Source organism: Thamnophis elegans, chromosome Z, assembly GCF_009769535.1.
Source record: "Thamnophis elegans isolate rThaEle1 chromosome Z, rThaEle1.pri, whole genome shotgun sequence".
NCBI classification, from domain to species: domain Eukaryota; kingdom Metazoa; phylum Chordata; class Lepidosauria; order Squamata; family Colubridae; genus Thamnophis; species Thamnophis elegans.
In genome coordinates this window covers 33,242,013-33,267,920 of record NC_045558.1, presented here as the reverse complement: position 1 = coordinate 33,267,920, position 25,908 = coordinate 33,242,013, and the positions used below count along the sequence as shown (strand labels likewise).

The window sequence follows — 25,908 nt, the reverse complement described above, 5'->3', positions numbered from 1 at the left end:
AGAGTAGGGGATACTTCTTTAAGTAATAGACTACAAAACAACAATATCATATTTTGAAGACAAGCATGTGTTGCAAATTAGTTTGTTCCTTAAAATTCATAGTAATCCTAATTACATGCTCTTTAAAAAGTTAATAATGGTGTGAATTCAATTTAACTTATTCCTGAAAAGAAATGATTTGAGAATAAGTCATATTTTATTTCAGCATCACGAATTAATGCAATAAAATGATCCAGAGCTTTTACCTACCTTATCAACCACTTATTTTTTTCCAAAGTTTTGAACCTGTTTTCTTTTACCAAACATACACCCCACAAAAAATATTATACTCACAGTACTATATTCTCATGCAGAACACAGTATATTTTGAAATATACCTGCTTATTATTCTCTAACAAGAAAGGATCAAAATTATCTTATTAGAAGAAAATGATAGCTACTGTTTGGTTTCATATGTATATTAATATAACTCATTGAAACTAATTTCGAAATAACCAGGTAGCAACAACCAGCTAAACAGGGTGAACCATCACAATCTTGGTTCCAGGAAAACTGTATTTTTTGAACAGGCATTCAAATTAACTAAAGGAAACAAAATCAGCACATCTTCCATGGCCTTATACATAATCCTTTCAATTTTACCACCATTCTACAATTTTAGCTTTGAATCTATTTAGCAATTTAAATGGACACTAACATCTGATCTTGGATCTTATACCATGAGCTATTGTTTCTTTTTAACTCCTTCAATTTCAAGACATCATAATGAAAATAAATGAAATAGCCTTCCAGTTTCAGGCTGATAAACATTAATTGAATTCTAATGTTAATTGTTATCAGCCAATGACCAACAGAATGTTTTTTGGTTAGGTAATTTTGGTCAGAATTAATGACAGTGATCCAAAGAACAGATTTCCTGGTATTTCACCCACAACTGGGGCTGGCATCATCAGAGACAAAGTTGTCTCTAAATCAAATTCGCATAGCAAACCACTTTGCCTTTGAAGATGCCAGCCAGAGTTGCAGCAAAACATCAGGAAACCTATTCTCTAAACAATGGTCACTAAACTCTGAAGCCTAACACTGCCTGACAGAAACTGTCCATGAAAAGCTATACCAGTAAACTGATTTATCATACATCCATGAATGCATTTGCTAACATCTGACAGTGAAATACTGCCTATGTGTCAATCTTACCAGATATCTACTTTGACTATCCAATATTCATTATACCATTTACATAAATCCTAAAACAAGCAGCTTGTGACTGAAAGCAGCGGTATGAGTGCACCTCCATAAAATCGGCACAATAAATAAACTGCATTTAGTGTTAATGGTGAGAAATGAAGCATTGCTACTCTTTGCCAAGTTGTTAAACACTTACTTCTTTTAGTTGATCAGCGCTGCCCCATGAAGCCGAACGCTGATGTGATCTCTTTTCTAATACCTCTTCTGCCCAACAGCTAGGTGTCTAAATGAATGGAAACCAACGAATATAATCTGGCACTTATTCTTTATTGCACCACCAATTTGTTAGTCAAACAAATACTATTTAGTAATTAATTATATTACATTTTGATTTAAAAGTATTTTCAAACATTTCCTTAAAGCCGGGGGAAACAAACTGTTTTCATTACAGAAGTCACAACAGATGTTCTAGAGATATGATACTCTCTGAATGGCAGTATCAAAAATGTACAGCCCTTTTGGAGACAAGGTGTTTTGGTGGCAGATAAGTGGATATGAATATAGTAGGTTTCAGAGACTAAGCACATTCATTTCAACTGTCAACTTGATTGAACGGAAACCACACTATATTTATGTCATAGTAATAGACATTTTGCTTATGATGGGGTGCTCTAAAGGTCACATGTAGTCCCACATAGAGGATGATTACTATTTTTATAGTATAGCCTTTATTGTCATTGTACATCATGTATACAACAAAATTGGTTTTATACTTCTTGTTACTCAATATCAATTTCTCTAGCAAAAGAAAATTGTAAAAAGGACATTTCTACAATTGTATGTACCTTATTTTTAACTCTAGCACGCTGCTTTATTCATATACAAATGCATGCTTAAGAATTTACCATAATTTAAATCTCATAATTCCTAACAATAAGCTATGCAATAGAAAGACTGGATCTCCTCTTATTTCCTACTTTTCACCTAGTGGAGCTGTGAAATTGAAAATGTGGCTTGCAAAGGCAAGATGAGCCACATGAATAAAAACAAATCTGAAAAAAATCAAAACAAAGGTGATTAAGGTGATTGATTTAAAAATACACAAGGGAGGGAAAGAAGGAAGGAAGGAAGGAAGGAAGGAAATCTATGAAAATTACAGAAAATGAAGTAACATTATCCATTTTCTCTAGTATATTTATATTCTTCAATATAATTATTAGATTATATGGAGCTGTTTGATATCAAATTAAATCCACCAGCATATAATAAACCCAAAAATTAAATTACAGCACTTTAACAACTAAACAGTCAGTTTAAAATAGAACTCTGTATCTAAAGAAATATTTTATGTATTATCAGCATGCTCATAATTTGTTTATAACAGTACATAACATTGTTTTAGTACACAAACCCCCCACTTTGTAATCTTATAGTTCCTAAAAGTACATAAATATTTCTCCAAATAAGATCATCACCTTCTCTTAAATTCCTCCATCTATGTTTATTACAAATGAGCATGTGCAATAACCTATATCTGCCAAACCGCAATTACCTATACTGATACCTATAGCAAGATAGCTACAACAAAAGTATTTCAATATTTTGCTTTCTGCAGATAATAAAAGGACATGTAAACTTAAAACAAATAAGCACAATCACATTGTTATCCCAACAAAGAAACACAGTGAAGCATGATAGCCCTTTTATAAACTGAATTATTTTTGCTCTTTTGCTCTTTCTTATAACTATTAAATGATCCAGCATAGATGTAGTAGCAATAGGAAGAGCCGAGGTGGCGCAGTGGTTAAATGCAGCACTGCAGGCTACTTCAGCTGACTGCAGTTCTGCAGTTCGGCTGTTCAAATCTCACCGGCTCAGGGTTGACTCAGCCTTCCATCCTTCCGAGGTGGGTAAAATGAGGACCCGGATTGTTGTTGGGGGCTTTGTAAACCGCTTAGAGAGGGCTGAAAGCCCTATGAAGCGGTATATAAGTCTAACTGCTATTGCTATTGCTAATAGGAAGAAATAAAAAGCAATTCAAAGAAAGGAAAAGAAAGAAGAATGTAGGAAATCAAACAGCATATATTTAATTCTTGGATAACACATAAAACAAACAGAAAAAAAGTTAAGAATACCTATCATCTTGGTAATATTTTAAACCACATTAAATTTAAAAGATGTAGCAACAAGTATTCACCCAGGAGTCAAAAAGCAAATAAGGCTAAGAAATAGCAAAGTATCAAATGATGTTGATCTCTGGCTCAGCTCTGCCATTAAGGAACAGTTTAACAATTATCTAATATTAATTTTTACAAACAGGAAGTAGTACATAAGCATATGCAAATCGTGATCAAGCTATTTCATTTTTAATGAATTACAATTAACTAGTATTTATTTATAGGGGGAAAATGTCCAGACCAAACATCATTTCTAATGTTGGATTTTCCCCTTTACCAGAGGGAGCCCCCTTGTGGAGTACTGTGAAGCTGTTGCCATGGCAACTCCACTGCTCTGTGCAGAAGAATCCAGTATTGCAGTACAGCACAATAGGTTGTATCCTAACAGAACACACATACAGTGAGGGGTGTTAGGAGTGTCTATTCCCTCAGTATTTTTCTCCAGAGGGTGTACCAAGTTGGTTGAAATTGCTCAAGATGTTTCAGAGTTATACTGGAATGACAGTTGGCTTACCTGAACAGTCGTTCTCTGGGCACTGCGAGAGAGTCCAAACATGGGTTAAGTTTAGGCTATCTGCCCAAGGACTGAGTTCAATTTTCTTTGGCCACGCCTGCTGCTCCTTATTGAGGCCAGTTTTAAACAAAGGCCTGAGTCTCTGAAGGACGTGGCAAAGTTGAGGAACTCGACTCTGCTGTCACCGAACCCTAGACCCGTTGCAAACCCCCTGGGTGGGGTTGGACTCTTCCACAGCACCCAGAGAACGACCGTTCAGATAAGCCAATGGCCATTCTCCTATGCGCTGCTTGGAGAGTTCAAACATGGGACATACCCAAGCTATGATGTCCCAGGGCGGGAAGAAAGCCTGTCCAGGGTTTGAGGTGTTGAAACAACCCTTTGCAAAACCCTTCTTCCAAACAAAGCCTCAGCTGCAGCAAAAGAGTCTATTTGTAGTTCTTGATGAATGGGAAGGGATATCCAAGTTGTCGCCCTGCATATCTCATCAATGGATGCTTGGGTCGCTTATGCTGCCATGGTTGCGGCACTCCTAGTAGAATGTGCGGATATACGGGCTGGAACGGGACGGGCTTGATGTTCATAGGCCAGCTTGATGCAAGTGTGCAACCATCATCCAATAGTGGAAGAAAACACCTTCCGGCCCATGGAGGCTGGCTGAAAAGACACAAAGAACAATGGAGGCCGGCTGAAAAGACACAAAGAACACCTCCGATCTGCAAAAGGAAGCAGCCCTCTTGACATATCTGCATACCGCACAATGTACATCCATAGTATGCCACTTGCATTCCTGGGGTGTTGAGGGCGTGGACAGAAATTTGGTAACATTACTTCTTGCGCCCTGTGACACCATGAATTGATTTTTTGGGAAAATGAAGGGTCCAAGTGTAAGATGACCCTATCAGGGTGCATGATAAATAAGTCCTCCCTGACTGAAAGAGCCGCCAGCTCTGAGATTCTTCTTGCCAATGTGATAGCAATGAGAAAGACCATCTTGAAAGTCAGATGTTGGAGGCTGGATGACCAGAGTGGCTCAAAGGGAGCCAAAGTCAGGGCCTGCAAAACGCAAAACAACCGCAAGATTCCAGGTTGGAAATTGATGGATAGTGGGAAGTCACAGATTAGTAGCCCCCCCCCCCTCAGGAAACAGCGCACCCTACAGTGCTGGCTGAGTGATGGAGAAAAGTCCCTTGATAGTATGGTGGACATAGCTGTCACCTGTCGCCAGAGGGCATTGGAGGATAAGCCCTTATCCAGACCCTCCTGTAAGAAGTAAAAAATCTGTGGGATTGACGCTGTAACCATATCAATATGATGTAAATGGCACCAAGTAGAAAAGGTAGCCCAAGTTGCATCATATATTTGCCTGGCTGCTTGGATGGTGTGAATAACCCTGCCAGAAAGATTGTCCTGCTTCAGGAGTTCCCCCTTAAGTGCCAAACAGCCACCTGGAGCCATTGGGGTACCAGATGTATGATGGCCCCCTGGCTGAAGGACACCTGGTCCTGAGGTATCCTCCAAGGTTTCACCACAGAGAGGCTGACAAGGTCTGTGTACCAGGATTTCCAGGGCCAATGAGGAGCGACCACAAGGACTTCTCCCTCCTCTGCCAGAATCTTCCTGATGACTTGAGATATCAGAGGAAGAGGCGGGAAGGTGTTAAGAAAGCCCGGAAGCCATTGGCAGTGAAGGGCATCTATCCCCTCTGCCTGAGGAGACTGGAAGCGAGTGAAGAATCAAGGGAGTTGTGCATTGGCTGGGCTGACAAAGAGATCAACCACCGGAGGGCCAAAAGTCTGAGATAGCTGGTGGAACAGATCCGGGTGCAGGTGTCACTCCGAGTTGTTTGTGGTGGTCCTACCCAGCCAGTCCAGTATAACATTGTCTTACCCTGAGATGTGATCTGCCCTCAGGGATTTGAGATGACATTCAGCTCATCTCCACAAGGTCTCCACCTCCGCCATGAGTGCTCTGGATTGAGTCCCGCACTGGTGGTTGATGTGCGACTTGGTTTGCAATGTTGTCCATCAGCAACAACATGCTTGACCCTCAATGTCTTTCCGGAAGTGGCAGAGGGCGAGTCTGGCGGCTCTCAGTTCCAACCAATTGATGTTGTGGGAGAGATCTGCCTATGACCACCTGCCCTATGTCACCTGAGATTGCAGGTGAGCACCCCAGCTGTACAGGCTGGCGTCTGTCATGATGACCAAGTGGTCTGCCTCCTTGAATAGGCACCCCTTGGTCACTGTCTGGGATTTCCACCACCTGACGGATCGCTGAACCTTCAAAGGTATCAGTACTATCCTCCTGGAGCTGCTGGCACCTCATCGCTGGAGGGGCAGAAGAAATCACTGGAGTTCCCTTGTGTGCAGACGTGCACAAGGAACCACGGTGACATACGTATCATCTTTCCCAATAATTGGGACAGAGTCACGATTGAGACCGACCTAGATACTTGAACTACTTGCATGAGGGACTGTATGCTGTCTATACAGTCCTATGAGAAGAACACTCTGCAGTTTGATGTGTCGATGACTGCAGGTGGAGGAGTCTGGTGAATGTCAGGTGGCTTTTCTCTAGGTTGAAAGAGACCCCATGTCTCTGTAAAGTGTGAATGGTGATGTTGAGGTCGCAGAGAGCGTGATTGGTGGATGACGCCTCAATGAAGATGTCATCCAGGTAGCACTGGAGTCTCACTGGCTAAGAGCAGAGGTGTGCTGCTACAGCAGCCAGAAGCTTTGTGAAAGTCCTGGGGGCCAATGACAGGGAGGGCCTTGTATTGGTAATGTCTGTCTGCGTAGTGAAATCACAGGAATTTCCTGTGAGCGGATCAATGGAGACATGAAGATACGCCTCCTTCAGGTCTCTTGATGTTACTAGATCGCCTTTCCTGATGCAACCCAGGATTGTCTGGAGGGATTGCATCTTGAAGCACTTTTAAGCCAGATGGAGATTGAGCTTTTTGAGGTCTAATATGGCTCTCCACCCCACCTCACCCGAGTTCTTGGGAATGAGAAAGAGAATGGAGTAAAAACCCCTCCTTTCCAGGCCTAGCTGAACCTGTTCTATGGCCTGTATGTCTAATAGATGTTGAATTTCGGCCTGCATGGTTCCTTTTGAGGGGGGATATGGGAACTGGGCAATGGACGAATGTCTGTGGAGCAGAAAGGAATTCCAGGGTCAGGCTGTGCCGTACCATGTTCAGAACCCACACATCCAAGGTAGTCATCTCCCATTGGCTGGCGTATAGCTGTAGACGGTCTCCAATGAGAGGAGACTGTTGATAGTCAATTGTTCTTTTGGTAGGGGCGATTGAAATATCCCCCCCGAAAGCGCCAAAGGTTGGCCAGTTGATGTCTGACCTTGTCTCGAAAGATAGACCTATCCTGGGAGCGATCCTGAGATTGGGGGTAGGAGCTTTGGAAACTGGAGGCACTGGCTAGCAAGTCGAGAGGTCGAAAGGGCTGCTGACGGCCGTAGGAAAAATTATTCCAGTCATTTCTTCTATTAACAGATGGCAAGACCTTGTGTTTGTCCTTGGTTTCCACCAGGACCTTTTCTAATGAGTCCCCCAAAAGCTTTCCACCCTTAAATGGAGGTGAGGCCAGCTTCCACTTCAATTTCATGTCAGCATGCCAAGGGCAAAGCTAAAGAAGCCTGTGCGAGGTGACATTGGACGCCAGAGCCCTCGAAGCAAAATTGGCAGCACTGAGGGAAGCATCTGCCGAGTATTTGACGGCTGCTATGATTTTATTAAAATCTTGGCGCAGCCTCCTGTTCTTGGCCGAGAGCCTAGTCTATAATTTACGTAGCCAAAGGAGGGATGCCCTGGTGAAAATTGAGGTGGAAGAAGATGCCTTAATGGCCCAAGCAGTGGCTGCTGCGTTTTGTGGTAGGCTTACTTTGCCCTCTTATCCTCTGCCTTGAGCCCTTCCAAGATATCTGCAGGAAGGATGGAATTAGAGGTCAAGGAGGCTATAGGATCATCCACTAGAGGAAGTTTTAGGAGTTCCTCTTAAGTTGTTTTCCATAGAATACAGCTTTTTATTCCCTCCCCAGCCTGGGATTGGCCTGAGAACCTGGCTGCGCCCATTGGCACTGGATAACATCCACAAATAATTGTGGTGCTGGGACCAGATCCTGGGTAGGGGTGAATTCCTTGAAGAGACCTTCATTCCTGTCTTTAGATCCAGTGGTCTCTTTTGTACCCTGACTACCCATTTGAGTCTATGCCCTAGCCTTGTTTAGTGTGGCTTTGAACATCGAAGGCTTGAAAAGACCCAAAAAGACAGGGTTGTCAGGGACAGGATTTTCATCCTCCAATGTCCTGGTCTCCCTGTTCCTCCTTGTCCCAATCCGATTCCTCACTGGTTGCTAATGAATCAGGGGAATGGGTCCCCTGGTCCTTATCCCCAGGGGAAGGCACCTGTGTCACGGACCTAGAACACCCTGGCTTAGCAGAGCGCTGTTTCTTAGTGTGGAGACCCTCAGCAATGCCCTGAGAAATAGCTCGTGTGATAACATCACACATTTTTGAGGACAGATCTGAACCCTAATCCTCTAGACACTGGGATCCCGCTGCTCTGGACATTGTGGGGGTTTGGAAGCTTGCTGGCTGGTAGAGGCCTGTGGCTCTACTTCTTCCGAAGAGCACATGCAAAAAGACCTAGGTCCTCTATGAAGGAAGGATCAGGCGATCCAGGGGTCCTCCTTGAACAATCCGGGGATAAGTCTTGCAACCCCTCATCCACAAGGGATGGAGAGATATCTTGCTGGAAATACGAGCAGGAGGGGCCTGCAGAATCCTCTGCAGAAGGTTCCCTGGCTAGCCTTTGGGCCTTGGGGAATTGCTTTTCCAGGGCCTCTGGTGTCTCTCAGCCTCCCCATCCGATGCCTTGGACCCCTTCTTGGTGCAGGCCTTCCTCCCCTTGGGGGCTTGCTCAGTATCTGTACCCTTGCCAGGAGGAGCAGGTCTGCTGCGCTTGTTGGTGGAAGGACCGCTTACTTAATCTCATCGGCCATGTTGCGATCCGCCATCTTGGAAGGTCCAGGAAAGATGTCTTCTGCCGCTTCCAAGGGAAAAGGGGGCTGAAGTAGGTGTCCCCCAGTGGGCGCTGCCGAATGGGAGAAGCTGGGTGAAGGCAAGAATGGAGCTTCTGCAACACTGGCTGAAGAGCAAGCAAGTCAAATAAAGCACGAATCAGGAGGATTCAAAGCGCCGGCAGATTTGCACTCTTTTAGATGCTGGAGAATGAACTAAGGCGGCCAAAGGCTCCAAGGCCAACCTGCTGTGTCTTCCTGGGAAGGGGAGACCTAGCCGGCAACGCGTGCTAAGGTCAGATGCACCATTCCCGGAGATCTGCTTCTGGAGATAGGCGGCGGCTCGAAAAGGCCACAGGAAGCGTGCAAAAGCGGAGGCTTCAAAATGGTCATCGCACGCTTCAGGGAAGAGCCAGGAACCATCGGCAGTACCAAAGACCTCAAAAAGGCCTCCGGCGATGTTACAAAGCTTCCTGATGTCTGGGGGAGGGACCCTAAACTACCTACCATCCCCCGTGTTCGCCCGCAGCTGCTGGACAAACACCCTGGCGTGCTGCCTTAACTGCAAGCCTCGTGGAAGGCAGCGAAGCCCCGATAGCCTGCTCCAAGCGCTAGAAATTTTCTCTTGAAAAGGCTATCTACGAAAATAACAAATTAAAAGAAAAAAAGAAAATCTGTGCAAACTGCTGTGTGGGGAACCCACGTCTATCTATCCAAGAACTGTGGAGCTCCCCAAAATGCGTCCTTATTGGGCTGGACTAAGTTTAAAACTGACCTCAATAAGGAGCAGGAAGTGTGGGCAAATTGGAAAATTGAACTCAGTCCTTGGGCAGATAGACTAAACCCATGCTTGGGTTAAGGAGGACACACACACATACATACACACACACACACACACACACACACAGAGACAGACAGACAGACAGACACACACACACACACACGAATATGATTATCTACTTCAGGTATGTATCTTTTAGTTTTTTTCTACTACTTGCTACATAACCATAACTTCAGTATTTATATGACAGTAGGAGTCTTTGAATGCAGTGTATTATTTTGTGACTTGGGTTTTGTCAGTTCCATTATTACTTTAGGGCCATGAAATATTTTCATACCATTTTATTTATTAGTGTGATCAGTTATCAGTCTCTGAAATTTTATATCTCTACCATTTCTGCAATTCCTAAAATTTTCAGCCAGCATAACTTTTGATAGAAACTTTTAAGATTTTACCTCAATAGAAGAGAATATATGCAGCACAGGTTTGAACTGTAGAATCCTTGGTGCTTTCTGAGCTTGGTTGTTTGCTTGTAGATATTTCATTATCCAATTAGGTAATAAGCACCAAGGACTCCAGAGCTGACCTACACATCTCAGAGTGTCTAGATTGGGAAAGAGTTCTTAAGGTAGGGATGACCAGCTTCTTTCCAGCGGACAGTCACTGATAGCATTCTGGAGATTGAACTATGAAAAGTGACCAAGGCAAAGAATTTGAAATACCAAAACAAAAGCTGTTATTTAATTTAAATAAAATAAATCAAAATATAATTGAACATAATTAATTTTTATTTTATATTGAGTCACTTTAAAGCTTATAAATTGGCTGGTTCATACATTAAAATAATAACCCGGCAAAAACATTTTACAGGGATTATAAGGACATATACATGGATTTTGAGATAGTAACACACCCATATTTCATAGCAACAGCATGATGTGATGAGCCTAAGTGAATATTTTATAGTTTCTAATAAGTTTTTTTCATTTAGTAGAGCCCCCCATCTTTATCCCTATTACATTGTCAAGAGTAAAAGCTTTTGATCTTTAAATAAAGAAGGGAAGAGTCACAGCTCCAAGACATTTTATACTCAAGCATCATTTGTCAAACACTAATACACAAATTTGCAAATTTTAAGCATTGTTCAATAGTGATAAGAATTCCTTTAAAAATAGAACTAATTTGAGAAGGTGCCTAATACTTTTCTCTTTAATTCCCATTGTAAAGCTTGTACAATAAAATAGTTCTTGACCTAGACAGGTGAAACTCAAAAAACTAGAATATCATGCAAAAGTTCATTTATTTCAATAATGCAACTTAAAAGGTAAAACTAATATAGGAGATAGACTCATTACAAGCAAAGCAAAATAGTTCAAGCCATGATTTGTCATCATTGTGATGATTATGGCTTAAAGCTCATGAAAACCACAAATCCACAATCTCAGAAAATTAGAATATTGTGAAAACGTGCAATATTCTAGGCTCAAAGTGTCTCAGCAAATTTGCCTGATCTGAATCCCATAGAGAATCTATGCGGCATTGCCAAGAGAAAAATGAGAGACATGAGACTGAACAATGCAGAAGAGCTGAAGGCCGCTACTGAAGCATCCTTGTCTTCCATAACACCTCAGCAGTGCCCCAGGCTGATAGCTTCCATGCCACACCGCATTGAGGCAGTAATTGCTGCAAAAGGGGCCCAAACCAAGTACTGAGTACATATGCATGCTTATACTTTTCAGAGGTCTGATATTGTTCTATGTACAATCCTTGTTTTATTGATTGCATGTAATATTCTAATTTTCTGAGATTGTGGATTTGGGGTTTTCATGAGCTGTAAGTCATAATCATCACAATTATGACAAATCACAGCTTGAACTATCTTGCTTTGCATGTAATGAGCCTAGCTCATACATTAGTTACACCTTTTAAGTTGCATTACTGAAATAAATGAACTTTCGCACGATATTCTAATTTTTCGAGTTTCACCTGTAACTATTCATTTGATAATAGTCCAGAATTACAAGTCTTGGAAGAGTGATAAAGCACTTCCAGTCATCACAAAACATTGCACCACATTCCTGTAGTTATTTGATCACAATCTGGGCGCCTGGCAACCTGTTTACACTTACAATTGATTGTGAAGCAATGTCATCACTATTTGCAATCTTCTCCACCATCTTCCCCAGAATGTCAATAGGGATGCTGGTAGGGAAGACTGAAAACTGCTACTGCTTGCTGTGAGGACTCCCTCTTGTCTGTAAGAACTGCCTGCTGAGTGGAGCTGAATTCCTTTGTGGGGGTGCAGAATTGGAGTACAAAGATTTGAACTCTATTCTTGCATTCCACCAGAAGAGTTGAATTCCTTCGGCAGACAGCTCTTTAACTCAGCTCCCAGAGATGAGAGGGAGCTGAAATCTAAGCATAGTATCCCATGAGGGATGCTTCAAGCAGGTGGGAGAGTCTCTCTTTGATCAAGAGCTGAAAAACTTGCTTGAATTTCTGCAAGGAGAATTTTCAGCTCTGAGCAGACAGAGCAATAAAGAAAGGGGCTAAGGATGCATCAGGGTTGTATAAGTAGACCCAGGAGGGCTGTGCACAAGTGTGGGACAATATCCTGCTTTGAATTTGGCAGGGAGGATTTTTAGCTCCTAAGCAGAGCCTGCCCATATTTCCTGCATCCTCCTATGACACACTTCACATTCCTTACCTGTGATTCTGTTATCAACAGAAGTGTCAATAGAACTTAATTTACAGTAGGTCTCACATTTTCCTTAAGCTTAATGTATCTCATATGAATATAGAATACAGGACAATAGAGATGGAAAAGATCTTTTAGTTCAACCCCGTCTAAGCAGGAGACCCTATACCAGACAAATGGCTGTACAATCTCCCTTAAAAACCTTATGTGATGGAGCAGCCACAACTTTTGAAGGCCACTCATTCCATTAATTGTTCAAACTGTCAAAAAATTTCTTCTACATTGGGACTCTCTTTTGTATGTTCCCTCTTGCACTCAGGTGCTCTGAAAATAGATTGTCCCCCTCTTCTTTCTGATAGCCTCTCAAATATTGGAAGAGTGCTGTTATTCTACCCAGTCTTTCTTTTCTTTTGAACATACCCAGTTCCTGCAATCATTCATTCATCATATACTTGAGCCTCCAGACTCTTTCTCATCTTTATTGCTGTTCTCTGTACTCTGAATTAGCTCCATTCCTACTAATGTTCTGGAAGTTCCTTAAGACCTGACTCTATCATCAGAGCTGAAGGTCCAAGGGATTGGTAATATTCTAGCAGATCTCCATTATGGTAGTTAACATTCACACTCTCCTGTACCATTTTCATATGTTAGTATTATTATTTTTGCTTCTATTAACCACTGTTTTTACACATTTGTTTTATTACTTGTTGTACATCAGAGTCACTTTTTTGGGAGATTGGCAGCCATGGAAATTTGATAAATATGCCACAATTATTAAATGCAAATTAAATTTTCTCCATACATTTTGGATAAGTTGTATATGGCACAGAATTACAACCACTTCAAAAATAATTCAAAATAAACAGATCCTGTGTTTACCAACCAATATTTTACCAATTATTGGATCACCACATACTAACCCAATTATAGCATGTTACAGTATAGAGTGAAAACCAACTTGTTTGCCAATCATTCATCTTAAGCAATGCTGTAATGTTTTGCGATCTGTAGAAGCTAGTTGATATCAGATACTGATTGAGTTTATAAAAAAGCTGTTAATCATTTTCATTTCTCATGTACTGTTTTCAGGAAGCACCTATAGGAAACTCTTTGCTAACACCCCTAAATCAATCTGTCTGACAATTGCCAAACGTGTCCCATTATTGCTATATAATTTATTTCATTCTGGCTCCAATCTACTAAGTGATAGATCTTAAAAATATAAAATAATCAAGGAAAGTTTGAAAATCTGTGTATTAATTTCTAAAAATGCAAAAAAAAAAATAATGCTTCCATACTTACAGTAGACAGGAAATCAAATTATACTGTTTCTGAAATGACTAGCAGTTCTCATGGGTGACTTTTGCATGCTCATAATGTATTTGTTAATCTATTCTTAGTAGAAGAATAGATTATTATGCTTACGTGAATTTTTAAATTGTTTATTATGTAGATTTTTTAAAATTGTACCTGTCATTTCTCAAGGCTACCTTGGAAATTTTTATAAGCTAACTATAAACCTATGAATTATGTAAAAGTTAAATAACTTACTAGTAACAGGTTAATAATAATGGTAATAAATGTGGCAATATATATACTAGTAAATTTATGTATGTATGTATGTGTCTCTTGAAACAACCTTCTTTTAACATCTAGCTAGCTACATATATCAAAAACAACTAAACCTGCAAAACATATTAAATTTGTGACAGCTATTTTGAGCTTAAAATAGGTTGCTCTAGCTCAGTGTTTTTCAACCACTGTGCCGCGGCACACTAGTGTGCCGTGACATAGTATAAGGTGTGCCGTGGGAGAATTACTTTATATATAGTCAATATAGGCACAGAGTTAATTTTTTTTAACATTTTCTAATGGTGGTGTGCCTCATGATTTTTTTCATGAAAAAAGTGTGCCTTTGCACAAAAAAGGTTGAAAAACACTGCTCTAACTGAACTGGAAATATTCTGATGCTATCATATTATCTCTGCTTCATCAGTGGCTCAAGCAGAAAACATCCTTGTTTAATTTTGAAACAGATGTTCTGAGTTCAAAATGGGGCTCTTAAGCTCAAAAAATCTTTGATAAAATTTTGGCATGTTTTTTTTACATTTTTTAATGTTTTGCGCATGTGCAGACCTATTTATGGGCAACTGCGTACACTCACTTTGCATGCAAAGTTATGCACACACTGAACCGCCAGAAATGCCGAAAACAACCTACCCCTGACTTACACACTATATTTTACTCCTTGTAATTTGTAATAATTTACAGAAAATTGTACTTCTGTACATAAAACCAAATTTTAAGTATCTCATAAGTTTTGTAAAAGATAGAAAGCAGCAGTGAAGCTAGGCAAAATCACATCAGATATTTGTACAATTAGCACAGCACACAGCCCTAACTACTCAAAGACATCTGACTGCCAAGTAACTTTTAAAAAATGGAAAGATTACAATGTGCTATAATATCTTCAATTATATTTTACTTTGCAGAGGGATAATGAAGTGGTGGAGTCAGTTTGTTGTAGTTTCAGGCTAGAAACTGAGACCATGAGTTCCAGGCCTACTTTAGGCACAAAGCCAGCTAAGTGACCTTGCACTTAGCGCTAGGAAGGGTGCAATGGCAAACCACTTCTTAAAAATACTGAAACCTGAAGATTCTGCATTACGTTAGGACCATGAATGAATTATGCTCTCGTCTTTCTAAACCATTACATTTTGTTTCTATTTAACTTCTGTGACTAGCTCTCAAGGTGCATGGAAAGTGAAAGAATGTTGTCCATTTTGCTGTAAGCTTTTCTGATTAACTTACTGGTTGCAGAACAGGATTCTGAGGGGGACATTTCTGAAGTGTATTTTTCTGCATATTTATATATTTAAATTATAAATACCATATCATATTTAGCTATAGCATAATGGACCTTTTGTTATTTATTATAAACAAAAAGCCAACTCGTTAGCAATTAATAAGGTTTGCAATGGTTAACTGAGCTTTTTCTTTCCAGAGGCAAGTCAGACCTGCTGGTGTTAAAATGTCTGCTAAAGTAGGTGCTAAGGGGAAGAATGTAGCTGAACAATTAGCTCTGTTGACTGAATGCTTCCGGGAGTCTATTTAATTACTGAGGAAAGTCTATGTTTGTAACTGAAGACTGGATTCTGATTTAATTCTACCTTATAGGGATTTTTTTTAATTTTCAAAAATTGATTTTTCTGAATCCATAATTTTTCTGCAAGTTTAATTTTGTGCTTCTCAGTTATTGAACTGTCAATTATTTCATTCATCAATGGCAATGAATATGATGTATGCCCCAAAATTACCAAAAATGTCTGCATATAACATGTTTTCTCCAGGAAGAAAGAATGGACAGCTTTGTTTGGCAGAGAAATATAGGTTTATCATAATTTCTGTACAAATTGGAGCATATCAAATTTTATTTATTATCTACCCAAATATCAATAATTAAAGAATTAATCTGCAATGTGTATGTCATAACTCACCAAGAACCTGGAGTAGCAAATAATTAAAAAGTTATGCAGGGGGTTCATTTCAAATATTTAATTTTTTTAATTCTACATAGGAAGCCATCTAAAAAGGACATACATACTGTCTATTATAGCTGGCAGGATTATTAACCTAGCTCAGGAATGGGGAACCTATAACTATCCTGATGATGTTGAACTTCAAACTGCAATTGCACTAGCCACTTTGGCTATCTGTGAGAAATACTGGGAAGATCACAGCTATCATTCTGGTCTTAACTGAAAATGCAAAGAACTAGTAATAATTTTTGAATGTAAACTAAAGTCTTCACCACTGAGCTATGTATTCTCTCCAAATCTGAAACTCAATTAAAAAATCAATTCTCTCTAATAGTAGTAGTAGTAGCACCAGCAGTGACGTGGTTACAATATATCTGTACCTGTAACAAACAAATCAGTAATGAAAAATGAATGTGGGTTTATCCAAAGTAAACTGGCCAGTCATTGACTATTGAATGGAATATGATTTTAATATATTATTTACTACAATATTATTTTTAACTCAACACTCTCAACTATTACTAAACCAATAAAAAACAATCCATAATCAGATTCAAGACTCAAGACAAATACGATATTTTTCAGAGTATAAGACAGACCTTCTCTCCCCCCCCCCCAAAAGAGGGTGAAAAGTTGGGTGCGTCTTATACACTGAATGTAGGCCTGCCCACCCTCCAGCCTCAATCCTTTGGCCTCTGCCTCCCAGCAATTTACCTCCTTGCAGCAAACAGAGAAAATGGAGCATGAGGAAGCAGCAATAGGCTATGGCAATCCCTGCAGCCTGAAACAGCTGGAGATCAGGAGGGTCATGCTGAAATGGAAAGTTAAACTTGCTGTTTGCTCCATGAGGCAAATTGCTTGGAGGCAGAGGCATTTTTTTTTTCTTGCTAATCAGGCTGTTTGGTGCAAGGAGGTAAATCAATAACTATAAATGCTTATAGAAGTTTCAAATTATTAGACTTATTTTTTAAAGACTGCTTTATTATTGTTCTAGACAACTTAACAAAATGAAGAAGCTTTTTAAAATAAATGCTTGATCTGAAAAGGCCCAGTGCTATTGTTTTTTTTTAATAGAAGAGAATAACAATACTTGCAGAAAGTCACATCAATTTTAACAGCATCTGTACAAATATAGTCTGAAATTAACCCCACAAACAGTGTATATCATCAGTACTGTTTGCTGCAAAGAGGTGAATTGCTGGGAGGCAGATTTTCCTCCCTTGTTTTCCTCCCCAAAACTAGGTGCACCTTGTACTTCAGAGCATCTTATACTCTGGAAAATATGGTACATAAGGTTGGATAGTCTTAAACATTTCAGTACTAATAAAAGATAAATATTGTAGTATATAGCTTTTATCCCAGAGCTATAATTGCACTCAGCAATGAACTAAAGAGCCCCCATCAGTGAGCTATTGGAAAGCACTACTTGGTCTGTTGTGTCGATGCTTGAGTGGTTTAGGGGTGGGGAATTTTTTTTGGTGGGTGGGGTTGTGTTTGGGGATTGTTATGTGTGTTGGGCCTGATCTCTGGGTGTTATGTGAATTTTGTTGTATGTGTAAATTGTGTATATATGTACAATGACAATAAAATAAAGTATCAAAGTATAAATTAAAGTCTACATCAGAAAATAATTTTCTTCATAGAAATATTTTATATTTTTAATATGTGAAAAGATCTACAACAATCTCAATTTATTTTAACAATTTTATCTTAACAACAGTTAAGTTAAGTTGACCAATTCTGTTACATATTAGAAATTTCAGATGCTACTCCGCCCAATAACTCTGTGGATACCAGCTTCACCCCTCAGTATAATTGTGCCATGCACTGTTAAGATTCAAAGAAGGTAGGATTCCATTTACTTCACTTAAACAGAAATATGAGCAAGCGTAGTGCCAAACCATTCAGTCCCCAAAACATGGAATATTCTACATGTTTTCATATGAAAACAAACTATACTTTCCCTCCTCAAATTTTGTTGCTCAATATAGAATGGTTAGGAACAAATGTGCACTGTCTACATTTTGTTAAATATATGCATACTGACTTCTTGAAAAGAATGTTTAGGTATTATTTGATTTAAATTAGTTTTCATATGAGCCTAAGAAATTATTTTAATATTATGCGTTTGCCAAAATTTGAAGATTAGTGATGTGCATAATGATGATCTGGGAATGAAAATCCTGGTATATTCTAAAATATTTTGTTTACTTCGGTGCATTTCTAAGGCTGTTTGGCAGTTTTGCAAGCAAAGACACTGAGTTGGAAATATTTTAAAAGTTGCTGGAATGGTTTGGCCCCAAAGAAGGTCTGCTTCATCCAGAACATTATCTTTGGATCATCTCAAAATAATCCTGAAACAGTATGGTCTATAGGAGAATGCTACATAATGTTCCATTTTAAGACTGAAAAAAAATGCTCAATCCTAATGAATAGTTTAATATTCCTTTGACAAAAAAGCAAAAGTACATGCCTATCTTCTCAAAAAGGTTTTAAAATAAGACAGCAAAATTATGACTTAAACCAGCCTTTCTCAATCATTTTATTCTAACAAAAATCATTTTTGGGTCACAGGACATCCCTGCATAAAAACTATACATATAAAAACTTCAAAATACATTTCTCTTCTAACCCCACAACCCACATTTTACAATGGTTATGACAACAACAAAGTAACAAATCTGCAGTCCAGGTTTTAAAATTCCAACTGCTGTAAGTGGTAACATTGCACAGCAAATATTCCAACACAATGTTTTGTTTTGTGGTTTCTTTTTAATAATAATCTCTTACAAAAGCCTGTAACAGAACCCTGGCTACCATGTTTTCTGAATTCAAAAATGGCCTCTTCTCGTGACAATAAGCTTAAAGAATAGTATGCACTTTTAAAATCTATTTTTATTACCTTCCATACCATTTAAAACATATATCAACTAACTACATATATATTTCATCATTAGAATATAGACAGCAATTAGGTAGCAGTGACAGGCTTTTCAAATTTACCTGAGTAGATTTGTCCTTCATGCATGAAGGATAATGTATATGAGGATCTCGTGGCCACTGTCCTGTGAGATAAGGTCCTGTTATTGTATCCAATGAAGAGGTCCGTCTTATAGTATTAGATGTTCTAATTTGCTGGGCTTTTGGCTTGTCCACTGAAACAACAATATTTACATGCAAGATTATAAGTATAGGGCTATAGTTTTCCATCCTGTTTTCAGTGTGACAATTTATACAAAAGATCTTTCATTTACAATTTCATTCTACATTTCTTTCCCAAGAAAGGCATTCCAGCAATTAGAAGTACTATTATAATAGAAGAAATATGCATGCTACAATCAGACTATGGTTAAATAGTTAATTAAGTTTTTTTATTCATATTTATCTCTTTTAGATACTGCTATTTGAAACTCTTCTATGATATTTCTTTGAGAGCAGACATTTTGGATAAACAGAAGTTGAACACATAACCAAGCCATGTTTTATTAAGGAAAAGAACTATTCTACATGGCATGGCTTGGGTCCATGCTACAGTGATGTTAAAAAGTCTGTGAATCCTTGAACATTTTCAATATTTCTGCATAAATATGACCTAAAACATGATGTGTATTCAATACAAGTCTTAAAATTAAATAAAGAGAACCTAATTAAATAAAAGCACCAAAACCATTACACTTGTTCATTTATTCATTGAGGACAACAATCTCAAACTATTTATTTATGTGTAGCAAAATTATATGAGCCTTTGCTTTCAGTAATTGGTATGCTCTTTTGGCAGCAATAAATGCAACAAAATGTTTATGATAACAGTTAATCAGTCCTGCATATGGACTTAGAGGCTTTTTAGTCCATGCTATCAGACAGTATCAAGATGGGCTTCTTCACATGAATGTCCTGCTTCTGGTCCTATCACAATACTTCTAATAGGATTAATGTTCAGACTTTGACTTGGCCATTCCAAACATTAGCTTTCTTTTGTTTTAACCATGCATTGATACTACAACTTGTGTGTTTTGAATCATCGTCTCACTACATGACCCACTTTTTCTTCAGCTTCAGTTCATGGACAGGTACCCTGTCATTTCTCTGTAGAACTTGATGGTACAATTCATTATTCATAACTTCATCAAAGATAGGTTGGTTGCCCTATGTCAGAGGAAGCAGAGCAGGCCCAAATTAAGATAATGCCAGCACCATCCTCCATTCACAGAACATTCTTACAACAGCTTTCTGCCTTATGTACATGGCCCTTTGCAAATTGCAGTTGGTCAGCAATGTTATTTTTGTACAATAGTGGCTTTTTCCCTGTAATCCTGCCATGAACACCTCTGTTATTCAGTGTTCTCTGATGGTGTCTCATAAACTCTGACATTTGCTAATGAAAAAGAAGTGTTACAGAAATTGCCATGAACTTCTTTGAAACCTCCTAAAATATTACACAACTTGTCCTTGATGTGATCTTGGTTGGTCAGTTACTCCCAAGGAGAGTAAAATATCATTGTACTACCTCCATCTGTACATGATTTGCTTGACAGTGAAATGGTGGAATCCAGATGCTGTCAAATAGTTCTGTAACTATTTCTAACCTGGTGAGGATCAACAACTGTTTTTAGTTGGCAGAAATTTCTTTTGTACATACATACATATGTTGTGAAAATCAAACTTGAATAGCATCCTAATATTCTCTCACTTAAAGGATTAATTTTCTATCGATTGCAACATGATTCAAATTTCCCCTCTGAATGTCTCCTAGAGGTTTATTTATATACTTTTAATCTTAGAAATTGAAAAACCTTTAAGCACCACGTAAAAATATATGCAAATATTTTGAAAAACAATTGTTTCCAAAGTTATGACAGTTGTGATAGCTATATATTTAGAAAAATACTAAATTTATTAAGAAAATAATGCCTAATATTAGGGATATGGAATCTTGTCAGTTTTTTTAAGCACACCTAATTTTATCTTTGTATTTTCTTAATGCAATATAAATTACACCGATAACATATTCTACAAAATCCATATTTGCAAGTTTTTCCATCTTAAGTCAGGGGTTTCCAATCAATAAGCTACAGACAAGCACCGGTCCATAGCCCTCCAAGAATTAGGCTGTGCAAGCGAGCAAAGCCCCCTCCGCCTATCCATGGGATCCAGATAGCGTGTGCAATCTCAATCAATCTCTCTCTCTCTCTCTCTCTCTCTCTCTCTCTCCCTCCCTCCCTCCCTCCCTCCCTCTCTCTCTCACACACACACACACACAAACACACACACACACACACACACACACACACACAGTTGCATAAAAACCAGTCTCCAACACCCAAAAGGTTGTGTTGTTGCTGTTAGAAGTGATTAGGCTAAATCGATCAAAAAGATACCATACTAATAAAACATTTCATTTATTCAACACGGAATTTATGGATTGGGGAAAACATGGCATGGAAATGCCATCTTTAGTAATAGACTATTACAAGTTCTCAGAATATATGTCCGAGAAACAAACTATTAATTTAATCAAGATCTCTATTACAATTATCTAACTTATTGTTAGATTGTCATAATTATGCTTTACTTTTAGCTGACAGAAGATATATTTTAGGACCAGAAACATATTCCTGCAAATTCTCAAATATGCAAAAATGTGCTTTGCTTACACTTTGAATTTTTCTGTCTTCCTCGTCCTCTCTCCCCCCTCTTTCTCTATCCATATATCTATCTATTATTTATATTCCAATTTTCTGCCATGTCCAGATCTATCAATGTCTTAATTGTCTTTTTCTTTGCAATTTTGACAGGTCATTTAAATTTTCCTTTTGCAAAAAAAGTTTTGAAAAATCTGATTTAAATTCAAAATAAAGCAATTTGTTTTTATCCATTTTATATTTTGTACTATATAATCTAATAGTCTTTTAACAGTATATATACCATAAATGTAATCAAGTGCTTTTTAGGAGAAAAATGATCATATTATCAAAAATAATCATATGATTACAGTAATATAACTAAAATCTGGGGAGAAGGAGAAAGAGAAAAGTAAAAAAAAATCAGAATACAGGGTATATCTAGCTCCATCGTTGAAATCGGACAACTATAATGCTCTTGCATATAACAAGACAACTCCGGGATTGGGCGGCCTATAAATCTAATAAATTCAATTCAATTTTTAACCTTTGTTTTCAGTCTCTTACTTTCTCCTATTTTAAAATTCCTCTTTTCTTCATCAACTAAAATTATGTTCACATTTTATGAAAAATATCTAATGAAAGAAAAACTATTTATAATACCTTCCCCACCTCTCAAGAAAAAAAATAGCGAGTTCTATAACTGAATCTTGGTGGTATATTACAAATAATAATACTAAAATATTAGCACTTAGCAGTAGTACTTAGACTTACCACTTCACAGTGCTTTCCATCCCTCTATAAGCAGTTTCCAAAGTCAGCATGTTGTTCCCAACAATCTGGATCCTCTTTTTACTGACCTCAGAAGGATGGAAGTCTGAGTCAATCTTGAATAAGTGGGAAAGCTAGCAGAATTAGTCTGTAATACTGCATTCTAACCACTGTGCCACCACAAAATAATACTAGATATATGTGGGATCAGGAAAGAAGAAAACTGCACTAAAAGTTCTTGTTCAAAATAGAAAAACAAAACAGAAATGTTATAATTATCTATTCTCTAACTCTAAAGCCTAAATTGAGATGCAAGGCACATTTTCTCCCCTCTCCGGCCATGGGAAAGTTAGGGATTTGGGTCAATTAAAGGCAGAGATATGCACATTCCAAATGTTATTACACCTTTCGAGATATTTTTAACTTGGATAAAATCTATTCTCTTTCTTCACAATCTAAGAGTAGCGAAAAGGACCATAAAAACTTCCAATATTTTGAGGAAGAAGAACAAAATATATTTTTAGATTTTGGGACTAGAAAAGTTTCTATTTTTCTTTCCCTTGTGAAAGGCAATAAGCATATTCCTGAACAGGCTTCCAAAAAAAAAAAAAAAAAAAAAAACCCCACCCCTGCCAACAATTCTTTTTATAGCTACCACCCTTCCTGCTAAGTATGTAAAAATCACATTTGTTTCAAGTTCAGGATTCAAAAAGTCACGAATGTAGTTCCTAAACTTTTTTTATTTTAATAAGGGAAAGGATATTTTCATTTACTTAAACACTATCCATAATGAAACTACATTATTATAGTCTATATAACAAATAAGGTTAAAATAAATAAGATAGGTTAACAATTTAATTGTTTAGATTTCTACTGTTTAGATTTCGACAGCAACTGAGCCACAAACTAACCAATTATATTTTAATTTTACAAGCTGCACAAATTCAATCAGAGTACTTTTTGGATCTGGAATTTGTCTCTATAGTCAGCATGTCAGCCACTAGAAACAAGTACTATGTCTACTTGAAAATAGGCTAATTTATGTGGCAAACACATCTAACTAATAAGGCATACTTTTGTAAGCAACCATCCTACCACACAAGCACTGATCTCTTTGAACCTTAAATCTGTTCTCTGAAATGAGCCTTAAAATCATTTCAATCAACTTAATAACTATGTTAAGAATACAGAATTATTTCTTAGTCTGCAATTATCTGTATCACATAGATGTTAACAATGTATACATACAAAATTGGATGTTACTAACACAGCAGTATGTGTAAGAATATAATAAAGTTTAATTCAAACTACTAACATAAAGATCATAATTATAATAATAATTTCTGTATAAGTTTTCAGTATTTAAAAATAAGGCTTATTTTGTCAGGCTCAATAACACGAATCAAAGAACTTTAATAACCTTTAGACTTGGAAAGCTTCGCTGAATTAAGATAATCCATTCACAAAATTTGAATGTAGGTATTTAGGATTAATATCCAAGCTTTAAATCTAACTGAAATATCCATTTCTCTGACATATCCACTTCTTTAAAGTTGAAGAACATTTCATAAAGTACTATCATTAAAAATATGATTGGAGTAATATCAGTATTTAGGGGGGAAATACAAGCATAAATCCTCCTTGGGTTTACCAAGCTAATATTTGAGTTCTTTGGATTTTGGCCAGGGTAGTTCAAATTCTGGGATATAATTAATTTTATTACATTTAAAATCTTTGTACTATATAGAAAGTCTCCCTATCCAAGCAACCAGTGACAAAGTACATTCAGAATTCATAACCTCATAAACGTAAATTTAGAAACAACCTGCTATCATCCTGCATTGTGGCATTTCAAGGCATTGGGCCATGAAGCATATCAGAAAGAGTTCATTATGTCATATAATATGAAATCAAATATAAAACCAATTATATTTTTCACTATAGGGTCATTATTTATGAGTCAAGTTGATATCCCTTCATCTTAAAATATTAGATTGGCTAAAGGTGTGGACTGGTGAAAAAAGCTTATGGGGTGTGTTCTAGGCCTCAATACAATCAGAGTCAAAATTGCTCTTAAAATGTTGACAACATTTCATTAGAAGCTTGTTTAAAAAATTAATCATTGTAAATGACAAGCTACATGTATTTAAACTATACTGAAGTAATTGCACATTTTAATCATCACATCCTATCCTGCCATTATACATTTTGAAGACTTTTGCACATATTGAAAAAGGATTTAATTTATTATAAAAACATTAAAAAAGATGAAATATACTTATCAGTCAGTAATTCTATTTAAAAGAAACCATTTTAGAAGTAGCTTTTCTCACAATTTAAAAGCCATGACCTTTTATAGTATTTGGACAGTCAATATATTAATGGAATGGCAGCCAATCCATGCTAATCAGTTGTGTTTATTCTTTGCAACTATTTACAAATGGGTTGTCCTGAATATTTTTCATTTGTACCCTGTTTCCCTGAAAATAAAACCTCCCTGCATAATAAGCCCAATCAGGCTTTTGAGCGCATGTGCTAAAATAAGCCCCCCCAAAAAATAAGCCCCCCCAAAAAATAAGCCCTGCCTGAAAATATTGCAACACAATAGCAGCCATGAGCTGACCATGCTCACCGCTTCCTGCACCTCAAAAATAATAAGACCTCCCTGAAAATAAGGCCTAGTGCTTATTTCAGTGGTCAAAAGAAAATACGACCCTGTCTTATTTTCAGGGAAACACAGTAATATTACCAAAGCATTTTATAAAATATATGCTGCATTGCATGTTTGAATAGAAATAAAGCAAACAACTATTCAACAACATAAAGAAAATCACAAACTGTAAGATACCAGATAGTATGTAGTACTACAAATATGCAAGCATAAAATATAAAATATATAGTTAAGCAGATGAACTGATAAATATGAAAGTTACAATAATATTTTGAAAATTTAATAATACCTATAAATTTAATAGGTAATTATTCTCTGGCTTGTAAGTTTTTAAAATAAGAATTAGTACTAATTTTGAAGAAGAATTTGAGAGCATCCTAGACATGAAAAATGAGGGTTGGAGAGAGAGTTCTTAGAGAAAGCTGTTTTCATTCAGGCAAGAATGATGTCAGCGTCTGCAGTAGCAGCTGCCTGACCTGTACAAGCTTCCAATCCATAGCACTTTGCAGTTTTCAGAATACCTGGCAATTTGTTTACATGTTCGTATGAAAAAATTCAGCTGCATTGTAAAAAGATGGAAGAATCATACACTAAAGAATTAAGTTCCCTATTATTAAAAAAAAGACCACAGATCATTTACACACACACACACACACACACACACACACACACACACACCTCTGATGATTACATCCCCATTTTTGGCAATTGTTAATATAAATACGAAGTAAGATTCTCAGACATTTACTAGCTGAAATATTGTTATCTCCCAACACCCCTAAGGTCCAAAGCAATTCTTAAGCCTCTGCAAATACAGATTGCTTTTTCAAATATGTTACACAGGCAAAGAGGTAACAGCTGAGAAAGGAATAAATTTTAAAAATAGCATTGGTTTTGTATTCAATGCC

General features: G+C 37.6%; 1 protein-coding gene across 1 annotated transcript in view; it reads right to left on the bottom strand.

The window, feature by feature from the left end:
- The window catches only part of GLCCI1 (glucocorticoid induced 1), a 58,975-nt gene that overhangs the window by 30,160 nt on the left and 2,907 nt on the right, over positions 1–25,908 (bottom strand). Inside the window, exons 2-3 of the mRNA XM_032235797.1 lie at positions 18,941–19,092; positions 1,385–1,471 (exon numbers count right to left, since the gene is read on the bottom strand). Of these exons, the coding sequence (XP_032091688.1) occupies positions 1,385–1,471; positions 18,941–19,092 (239 nt within the window). The remainder of the gene's footprint in view (positions 1–1,384; positions 1,472–18,940; positions 19,093–25,908) is intronic.